Below are 11,466 nucleotides of genomic sequence, written 5' to 3'. Positions count from 1 at the left end.
CTTTATGAACCATTCTTTTACTGACTTAGTGGTAGATGCATAAACACTAAAATAGCCTTATCAAAATGACGCTTAGGCTGATATTTTAAAAAATAGGTTTGTGTCTGGCATAGTAAATGCCCAGAACATACACCCAAGTTTAAGTCTGCTGCTGTGGCCTGAGGGTTCACAATGTCCAGATAAGTTTTCTGACTTTTGGGAGTAGAAAAGATTCATCCTGTTAGCATTGATAAATACAGATGAACTGGTATATTCCCCAGAGGATTCTCAGGTCAAGAGAAAAGACCTCTATTATGGATGGCTGCTTTTACCAGCTGCTGGCATATTGTTGCAAAGTACTTAGTTGAGTGTTTACTGTTAGTATACAATAGCTTGACTTAAAGAGCATCTAAAACCTAATTTTGTTAAACATACCTTGCACCCATGGCAAATGTCATAACAGTATTTGCCAATCAGATACACTGGTACATTCTGTGTTTCAGGTGGTCAGAGAAGGCATTCATCCTTTCAGATCTGGGACAAGAACATAAACCTCCTTCCTCTTTTGACACAGGTAGTTGAATAAAGTAGTTTGTCTTGCAGTGAGGATTTGGTACTTTTGTTTGGGGTTTTTTTTTGGGGGGGGGGGGGGTTTGGGGTTTTGGTGTTTTTGTTTTTTTTTTTTTTTCTTTTTTTAAGATTACTCCAAGTGTATAATAAAAAGTACTTCCTTAAGCAGCAGTCCTCTGCAAGACAGCTCATGGAAGATGAAGGGGCTGGGGTGTGTAATACGTAATTGCATGAATATTTTATAATTGCACTATGACTATAATCCTGCAGTCCAGTAAAGGAGGTAGGTCAACTTCCAAAAGAAAAGGTCTACAAAAAGTGAATGTATTAGAATTTGCACCATTCAAAATAGCTGACTGGACATAGACACTATAGCAGCGTCAAAAGAGAACAACTCCTAGTCTATAAATGTTTTTTTTTTAATGCACTTGCTGGGCATAGACTCTGTCAGTACTGAAAAAACTGAAGTTTACAGCAAAGATACAGCCTATAAAGGGAGATTGTTCTGACAAAAATAACACCTCAGTCACTAGTTCCATTAATAGCAGACATTTTGAACAGCTAACATGTTGAAACAAGAAAGTAACCAATACAGCATACCAATAAATAATACAGTGAAGCTTCAGGAACAGATTTATTTCAGTACTACTCAGACTGACCAATATAGCTCATGAAGTCTCCTTTGTAGCAAGGACAACAAGGGCATTATCTCACCCAAAATTCTCAGCAAGTCTCATATTTTATTTCATCCTCTTACAGGAGGATCAATTTGCCTCAAGAACAATGCCTAAAATTTCAGTCTTGCTCACCCTACTGCAACCTGAAAGTTACAAAAGAAGCCACAGTTGGGGTCTTTTGCCCATGACGGGCATTAAGTCTTAAAGCCATTGAGAAAAGCAGGTTTTAGAGTACTTCTCTACGCTAGCGATAACACCGTTCTCAGCTAAATTAGCTAACAGCTTTCCAATTAATAAGGCAAGGGACTAAAGTAATTAAGTGTGGCTAGGAATAGAAGTGAAACAGAGCTGAAGAAATATATCCAAACTTTGCAATCACTTGTGTCCATACTTCAGTGTCCCCTTCCTGTTACTCCCTATTCTAATCAATAGCTTTTATTTTCCACTTAGCTTCTCATATTCTTCAGTCCCAATTAGCATCTCACTTTTACTCTGTAAGACAGTATAGCATCTTCATTTTTCCCTTATATAATCACACCAGGGAATAAATTACTTCAGAGGAATTATTGGAGTCCCTGTATCTCTTTGCACTGGAAAAAACAGGTTTCAAAGATTAGAAAGGATTAGCTGGTATAACTTATGTGTTAGTCCCCAACTCCTAACATCATCTAGCCTACAGCCAACGGGGATATAACATGAGAGCGGATAAAGTTTTAAGAGACTACAAAAAAAATTAGTTATTCCTCTTTAACTTTTGGCATGTGAAACAAGGTTTGTTCCTTATTCATACACAGTACATTAAATTATATGTGAGCATTAGAAGCCAGTACTCTGCATTCATTTGTTTAAAACCCTCCCAATACAAAAATCCATTTGCTTCAAAACTAGGCACACTGCCATAAAGTAATAAATTATTTAAATTCAGTCTTTTAAATGCAAACTGTGCAAGCTCTGTAACAGTCTAAATACTCCAGAATACCTAACAATACTTCTAGCAAATTTACAGTCTGTTGTAAGGCCACCTGAATCTCCCCTATTAGCTGATATAACTGAACATTTAAAAAATAAACTAATGGAGAAAGATCAGTTGCTGCTCCAAGTAGTTTGACTAAATGCCATGCTCTTCAAGAAGTAACCCAAAGACACAAAGCAAGACAATAAAGGACAGAAGACAGACACTAAGATTGTTTATGTCTTCTCATAAATGTTAAGATTTTTTTTTTTTAAACAACCCATTTTTTTCTTTTAAGGTATTCATGTTTACTCACTTCTTCCAAACCCCTCTGAGACAAAAAAATGGACCCTTCCAAAAGAGTACAGAAATACAGAGAACTGGTTTTACTTACATAACTGGATCAAACATATTGCGAATCTTTAGACATGGTGTCAAGCTGTTTGGTGGTGAATTTCTTCTATCTAGATGAAATGCTACAAAAAAAATTAATAGTATTTATTGACAGGCATAATGTCATCTAGTTAACAAGTGTCAACATTATGTATTAATACCTTTCTGGTTTTACTCAAAAAGAATACTTTCCTTCATATATGAAAAAGCTTCAGTCAAATTAAGTTCCCCACAATCTTCTACTGCGCTGAAGAAGGCATACCATACTTAACTGAATTTTTTAGATTTACAACTTCTACATTTAAAAAGATAATGCACTGTCTTATACCCAGGCCACAGGACATGGAAAGAATTCAGGATACTTAAAAAACCCAATATAGTTTAAGAGAAAGTATTTGCATTACATCTCCATGAAAAGGCAGATTTCTTAACATCTGGAGCAAATTTTTGGAGCTTCAGGTTAACCACTGAGTTTTAACTGCCTGATGAATTTTCATTTCTTCCACTTTTGGGGCAATTTACTGCCCATCTGACTAAGAAATAGGGAGATGCTTAGACGGATGTTGTATTGCATCTGTATTGCAGTAACAACTGTCAAGGAGTATTCTACAAGGATGGAGCTTTTGTAACCCTAAATGCTCCACATGCGTGACCAGAAGCTTGCAAAAATCTGAAATGAAACACACCAGAGAATAAAACAGATGTAAGAAAAATGGAAATTAAAAATAACAGAGTAACTCTTTCAAAGCCGAACAATCCCTTGAAATACATTCTGAAGTTCTAAAATAAACATTAACTTCTCTAAAGTTTGCAAGTTCTACTTGTAGGAGTCACAACAGAAGACTGCACCATGAGAAAAGGAATAGAGGAGCCCTTCAGATTGAGATAAAGTAGTTCCATGCCTTGAGAAGGGCCAACAAAGCAGCAACAGAAATGGAAGGGGATAACCTGGTAAAACAACTTCCAAGGCTTGAACGAAGTTTTACTTTGAAGGCTTGAGATGAGTAGAGTCAAGAGCTTAAAAATCTCAACAAGACAAAATGATGTTCCAACCCGATGCTAACGCTTCTCCTTTGCAATCCCTACTTTGGAAAAAGATTGACAGATTCAAGATCTTGTGTTCCAAATGTTTGAAGTCTCAGTTTTGAGCAGATGACACTACAGGTCCATGCTTCTTACTGCTGACCTTTTAAAATAAAGTTTTGCAAGTATATCCAAAATACCTGAACACTGCTGCTTTTCTGTATGTCACCAAAACAAAACCCATGTCATGTAGAAGAGATTCAGTCATGTGGAAGACACTGCATGTGAAAGACAAGAACTAACCAAGAGAAGTTTCGCTGCCTGCAGATATGGCATAGACAAACTTGCTCCTTACGTAAATTTGAGGCAAAAAAACCCCTCAATTGCCAACTAGAAATCAGAAAAGGTGGCCTCTCAATCTAATATGGAACCTACTGTAAGTTCCCCAAATAACTAAAACTGTTCTTGTTAGAACATACACACACAGAGTCCAAGTCACCAACATCTGTAGCAATTGTCTGTTTTTTCTTGGGAATAGATTTCTAAATATGCTGGTGACACTGCATCTATCTCTGAGCTGCCTATAGTTTAAGGACAAGTCCTTTTTCAATAGCACATGGTTTTGTAAAGTTTTTGGCCCTTGATTAAAAATTATACATAGGGTATACAATAAAAACTTTACAGAACTAAGCAACATTGAAAAATAAATGGACTTACCTCACTCATGTAGGTTGGCTCCAGCAGATCAAGGTGGGGTGAAATGTCACCAGCATATTGTACACTGGGGCACCACACCATACTGGAGAAGGTGATCTGGGGTGGCCTAGTCATGGACCTGGACCTGAAAAGGTGTGGGGTTGAGGAAATTATGTGCTGATTGTTAATAGCTAGGTTTATTCAGCACATGGTTTTAATGCAAGGATAAAGAATGGTGAGGTTATTTGCAGAGACCCTAGGCCCAGAGGATCAACATTTCTGCAAGTTGTTTATGAACTCCAAAAAACCCATACTGTTGCTTAAGGCAGTTACTGTGCAAAAGTAACTAAATGGGGAATTCACATTTTAGTGTAAATACCTATAAAAAACAAGCTTTGCCTGCTCCAATTTCTAATAATCTTGATGTCCTTTTAACGGGAAGATCTCAGGTGCTTGCAGAGATGACTTCAGCCAGAGCACACCACTAGCACAAAACTAATCTGCTACCAACTTAATGTAACATCATACTAGTTGAGCAAGTGTGCCCAGGGCAGTGCAGCATAAGAAAAAGATGAATTCTGCTTTTTCTCAAAAATGTTTCAAAGTCATGGTATATTAGAAGAAAGTTTTGAAAATTAGATAGAGCTTTTTATGTTTAAGAAAAAAGTGGCCACGGAAATCAGTGAGATACAAAATTAATGCTAACATAGTAATAAGCATTAAAATCTATACCAGAAATAGGACCAAAGGGAAGGTGCAGGCAAGTTAAAAATAACTTGGAACTTCATTACACATCTATAACAATTAATTCTCCCCAAAAGAGCAAGTAAAAGTGACAAACCTATTTAGATTATAGTACTGATGATTTGAAAATTGACACTGGTGTGGAGCATACAAAGTATCTCCTCACAACAAGGGCATAAGCAGACATTCTTATGGTGTAGCTTAGACTGTTGTCCCACAACTAAGCTACTTCTTTTACTATATAGGTCTCAAGAATAAGGACTTACAAGATGAGGATAAAAAGGTGGAGACAAAATAGGAAGGCTGCACACAACTTTGTGCAGTAAGTCATTGACAAGAGAAATTTTAGGACTTTCATAAATTTTCCTTGGGGACTAGGGAGCACCTTCAAGAAAAGGAAGCCACTTTGTATTTCAGTCATATTCATTTCAATGTGCTTTGTTTTATTACCTTAAACTGAATGACTGTATCATTCCAGATTCAAAAAACAGCAGCAGCTAAGAGTGTGTGCTTTCAACATCCTCTTTATCACCATGACTAGAATACTTCTATGATAGAAGAAGCGGCTCTTGCACAGACTTCAAAATGAACATCTAAGAAACCATTGTACAGCTTTCTATACCTCTTGAATTACTACTGTATCATTGCTAAAGCAATTCCCCAGTATCACCACCATGGGTTATAAGACAGCTCAACAGATCTTTAGGTGTGAATTTCATGCACATGGTAGGGTTGAAGACTTGCATCAAATACAGGTAACCATGTTTCTGAGGAACAGATTTATTCATGTTAAGCCACAGATCACTAATATATTCAGTACTAACCATTCTTATCAAAGACAAGAGCAAAAAGATGAGACAGTTGAAAACATTGAAGTTACGCACTTTCACTCAACACGAGGTTCTTCAGTAAACAGGAAAGATACTGAAATCAAGATATTACTCTATGTTATTAAGAGAGGAGAGTGTGGTTGTCTTGGGGCTTAACACAGTTGAGTTCAGCTATAGAAGGACCAGCATTGGATGGATACAGCATTTTACAACAAGCATAAAATCCACAGTTTCCTTGCAACAGTTAAGAACAGAGTTCGTGGGGTTTGGGGTTTTTTTGTTGTTGTTGGGGTGGTTTTTTGTTTGTGTTTTTTTTGTTTTGATTGGTTGTTTTTTTTTTAAGATGGAGACGGGATTATATTCTCACAAGCCTCACAAGCCAGAGAGGACAGGTGTCATTCACACAAGGTAACAGGTTATCTTCCACGCTGTAGGATGAAATATCACCCTAGATGTGGTACTTCAGAGAGCCTCTATCTCATCTCCAGAGCTGTCAAGAAACTTTAGCTATTGCTGGTCGCTTAGCTACATTGGAGTTCTGCCTACCTATTTTTCTTTAGAGCTCCAGATATCAAAGGCATAATAAGGACAATAGGATCTGTTCTTTCAAAAGCAAACTGAACACACTAGAAATGTTTGGGGGGTTCCCCCCCCTTGATTTAATTAAATTGCACCATGGCATGATCGAGATTGTTTTTCAATTGACCATTCTCTTGTCAACTGTTTTCAAAATACCACTCATTGTCCATTATCCTACAATGAGTTTACCCACCTTTTTTTTTTTTTTGACAGATGCATCTACTATGTCCAGTAGATAGCATTTCAAAGAAGTACACCAGACTTTATGCTGACCCAGTAAAAAAAAAAATCCCAAACTGTCTGTCAAAAGACAGGCTGCATCCTGAAGGAAGGGACAAAATACCACAGTGATGCTTGAAATCTAGATGCTAACAGACAGAAGAGCCTAAATCCTCATGCATGCTACAGGTCCCATATTTGAAATGCATGCTATTGTCTACCAATATCTGTGTACACACCAACAGGTCAAGAAGCTTTCTTCTTCAATTGTACATACACTGGGTATTGTGCTCTGCTACAGACTACTACCAAATCTCGAAAGTTTAAAAAAATTGTGACCCTGAAATTTATTCACGAGATTCAAAACCAAGAATTTATTCTGATTTTATATGTACTGAGTTTGTTCAGGACCTAGCAGTCTTGAAGAGTATGAACTTCTATATTCAAACATCAAAACTGGAGGATGAACTTAATTCCAGTTGATTTACACTTCCAAAAATGAAGAAAGCGACACATACATATAGAATACCTAACATCAGGAAAGAAATAGCTGTGCAAGAAGTATGAGACTTATGGAACTATTTCCAACAGTCATATGAAAACAAGGAACACAAAATAGAAAGAGCCTTTGCATGTGAAAATTGCCTTTGCCTGCTGGCTACCAAGATATACAGAGCCCAAATGACCTCTGTCACTTCAGCCACCCCTATTTCCATTCCCTGCTAGAGCCAAAGTATGCAATTTCAATTCTTCAAAGATCTTTGCTGAACTACAAACATAACAAGAAAACTAGGAAAACTGCTATTAAAAGAACTGAACAGGATAGAACTTAATATATCCTATTCAATAAAAAGCATAGTCTGAAGCACATACTCTAGGCAACATACAGCTAAAAGCCACAGCTGAGAGATAAAGTTATTCTGTCCACATTCACAATATGCTAAAGTAGGTGTCAGATGCTCAAATTCAGATGGTACCTAACAGTAGCTACTACAGCAGCTGTCTTTCTATGAAGTTTTGGAAAGTACTGTTCTGTTCAGTCTTGAATGCATATTTCATGTAGCAAAGCAGCACCTGAGCTACCACACACTGAGAAGTCTTCCAAATGAAGGGAAGTCCAGCCTGATTTCTCTTACAGGACAGAATGTTACGGAGTGATTTATACTGCAATCAAACAGGACAAGAAAAAAATGAGAGCAAAAGAGTAGCAAATGAGAAATTCCAGAACTGGAGTGTCATGTTTCAAACAGCCTGTACTGAACAATAAACTATGTAGAAGATTCAGCTTTATAACATACATAGCTTGTAGAAGCTATGTTCAATTTAAGTGTTTGAAAATCGATCATAACAGTATTAGAGATGGAACAGAGAAACCTGTTGACAAAACCCACCATTTTCTGCACTGCACTTAAAGCACTTGCACATCCCTAATGGACAATGTCCTAGAAAGAAAAGGCTCTGCAACTCTCATAATAAAGTTACTATTCACATCTTACTAAAATTTTGAGAAACTGAAATCATGTAATACAGTTGTCACAGCAGAATGCCATGTTACTACTACTGCAAGACAGTGACTGCAGAACCTCAAGCCTGCAGTAGTATTCACAAGGTATTTGAAAAAACCAGCCCTCATTTCCAATGAATGACTTAAAATGAGAAACGTAATGCTAACACCAGTAGTGTAACTTTGAGAAGTATATCATGGTATCCCAACTTAACATTTTGCATAGACAAGCAAGAAATGGGTCTCAAGACTACCAAGACCCTCATCAGATAACATCCAAGTATCTGCAAATGTCTCAAAATATTTGGCTTTTCAAGTTGACAGAGAGAATTGCTTGGTTTTGCTTTGAACTTACAGAAAAGCAACATTTAAGACCCAAGGGCTGAAAGCATACATAGAATTTATGAAAACATGCAAGTGGCCTGGGACAAAACCAGAGCATTGGCAGTACTTTTACTCAGGCGATCAAGCTTGCTAAAGCATAAATATTCCAAGGCCACAAAGAAGCTCTTTCTGTCTGTCTTTGGAAAGGAAATAATCACATTGGAAGGAGCTACTTTAAACTGTGCCCTCTTATGTAGGAAACAATAACAACATTGTTTGTTACAAATAAAAATGTATACCAGTAAAAAGCAAAAGAAGGAAGCCTATTACCACTTGTATTAGTTAAACTAAGACCAAAATTAGCATACTCCAGAAGAACATAGATGAGCTTGCAGTGGGAGTTCTTATTTTGTTAAAGGGGGACTCATAAGGGCAGAAAGTCTGTTTTTTAACTAGGCTTTTTTCAGCATCTAGTTCAATGCCATAGAAGTAACACATGAACACTAGGAAAAGATGACCACTGCAGACTGACAGCTGCAAACCTACTGGATTCTTGCCACTTGGCTTCTTGATAAAGCTGAGAAGTGACAGACCACTGCAAAATCTATACATGACAACAGCCTCCTCTATTAAAGCAAATGCTTTGCTGCACCACAGAGCTTGAAATACAAATGCAGCATAGAAAAACATTTATGACAGAAAGGACACACTACTAGGAGACACTCAAAATCCATGTTCTGCTGATTGAGGTGTCTCTTGTCCCAGCAGTTTCCCTTTCAAACTAGACGATCACCTCTTCCTCCAAACTCGTCTTTAGGTACCCAACAGATAATTTAATGGTAGGAAACTCAAGTCTACAAGCTCCAATCTACCTGCTGTCAGACACAACCAATTACACTACTTCCAGTAAATATAAGGCACGTCAGAGATTGACCAACTGAAGAGTATTTTTTTTTTAAATTCATGAAAAGGAACAAACAACTAATTTTGGCTACATGCCCTCTTGATGTATTTCTGCAGCTATAACAGAAAAGCTCAATTTTGCTTGAAAACAAGGCAGACTGAATGCACAGAAAAAGTAAGTCTACTGAACGACAAGATAATAGAGAAATAGCACCGACAGTTCATAACAATACTTAAAGGTGTGAGATAAAACAAGTCTTTCATGTTCAAGCAACAAAATACCATTTAGAAGTTAGATGCTGAAATTAAAGCAATTATATTTGCAAAATATAACTAAACTTCAATACCTTGGCCTTGCCACACTTTCGATGGTATTACTAAAATTTTGTCACATGCTGCAGAAGGTTGCATCCACTTCCAAACCAAGGACTCGGCACCACCTATTCTTCGTGTCTCTGTGCGAACTCTAGATTCATTTGCTGCAAGAAAGTCAACTGCTCTATTCCAGACTTTCCTCATTTTCCTCCTTAAAATTGAAGCAAGAATCACAAAGTTAGCATTCTAACAACCTGCATAGCTGGCATCCAGCATGTAGGAGAAATCCAATGGGTTTCCCCCAACCTGTAATAAGAACCTCCAAAATATTAGCCTATGCAACCTACCGAAATTAACTTAGTAAAAATAAATTGGTCAATTAACTATTTTTCCTTACTTACACCTAAAGAAATTCAGTACTTCTAGTGAGAACATACCTGTCCTGATGTGGTATTAGAGAATCACGCACGTGTAAAATAGGCATGTAAGGCTGCAAGTCTTTATTTTCAGAACATGCCTCGCTGTGACTTCTTAGAACATCTGAGGACACCATAAGAAAAACTGGTAACTACATAGTTAATGCAAACATTAATAAAAATATCAATTCTGGCAATGAACAGTTACTCTGAAGACCCCTCCCAAATTCAGTAGTTAAAAGTTAAGATGGTTTGGGCATTTTGAAGCCTTTTTCTTCTTAGCCATGCTGAAGCCAAATGAAGAAAACTAACCACACACAGTGCCTCCAAGTACCCCAAATAACTTCGGAATAAAGGAAAAGAGTTTTTGCAGTTACTCTTGATTGGTACTTTTAACTGTTAGCAAAGACAGCAACCTTGGAAAATGAAGTGCTTTCTCCCCAACCCAAGAAAACTTGATTTGCAAACAAAAAAGGTACGGAAATGGCAAAAACAGGAAAACAGCTCCAATTTGTCTACCATCTCTCTATTTATGATGATTGCCACTGGTGACAGCAGTAAGACAATTTAAGTAAAAGTGTAGCCCAAAACAGAGCTTAAAAACTACAAACACAAACTACTGAAAACGTTGTGGCTTCAAGTAAAAAGGCAGAATTTCAGAACTCAATTACGCATTCTATTTTAGTAACATAATTTCTGCTGAAAGTGACGAATTAAAAAGCCACTTTTTCTATGAAAAGCCATTAAGGATCAAATTGAGAGCTAACACACATTTTAGGAGTGAACATTTTGGCTAAAGATAGATGAAAAAAAACAGATACAGAGAGCAACAAGTCACCATACCTCCAGTCAACAAACATCACATTTATATTTGTTTTCCATAGTAAGATAAAATATCACCAAGCCAATGGGAATTTATTATAGCCATGGTGATGTAATTCACAAATTACAATCTTTATACCAAAAGCTTTGATTAGGTATAAAGGATGATTAAAAAAAAAAAAAAAAAAAAAAGAAAAAGAAAAAAGAAACAAAACACATGAATCACACATTTGACCACAACTCTTAAAAGCATGACGACTGACAACTAAACAGGCAGGAAACATAACTGAATTAATGCCAGTACTTCGAAAGCTTATACAGAGCTGACACAGATACATTAGACGTGACTCAAGAAGCCATACCTATGATTTTTACCACCATATCATACATCTGCCTTGTTTCTTCTTCCTCTTTTGCCCAACGGTATTTCATGTAGTGCAAGACTCCCCAAACCATTGCTATACCTGCATTAAGATGTATAATACTCTTTAAACAGTACTGGAACATTGGTTATTTAATA

The 11,466-nt window shown here is 36.9% G+C and overlaps 1 protein-coding gene across 1 annotated transcript in view; it reads right to left on the bottom strand.

The window, feature by feature from the left end:
* Positions 1–11,466, bottom strand: part of LEMD3 (LEM domain containing 3) — a 77,863-nt gene that overhangs the window by 4,598 nt on the left and 61,799 nt on the right. Inside the window, exons 10-13 of the mRNA XM_035889927.1 lie at positions 11,309–11,410; positions 10,146–10,248; positions 9,741–9,919; positions 2,573–2,654 (exon numbers count right to left, since the gene is read on the bottom strand). Of these exons, the coding sequence (XP_035745820.1) occupies positions 2,573–2,654; positions 9,741–9,919; positions 10,146–10,248; positions 11,309–11,410 (466 nt within the window). The remainder of the gene's footprint in view (positions 1–2,572; positions 2,655–9,740; positions 9,920–10,145; positions 10,249–11,308; positions 11,411–11,466) is intronic.

This window comes from Egretta garzetta, unplaced genomic scaffold, assembly GCF_000687185.1.
Source record: "Egretta garzetta isolate BGI_Z169 unplaced genomic scaffold, ASM68718v1 scaffold792, whole genome shotgun sequence".
In the NCBI taxonomy this organism is placed as follows: domain Eukaryota; kingdom Metazoa; phylum Chordata; class Aves; order Pelecaniformes; family Ardeidae; genus Egretta; species Egretta garzetta.
This window is presented reverse-complemented; position numbering and strand designations above follow the sequence as displayed.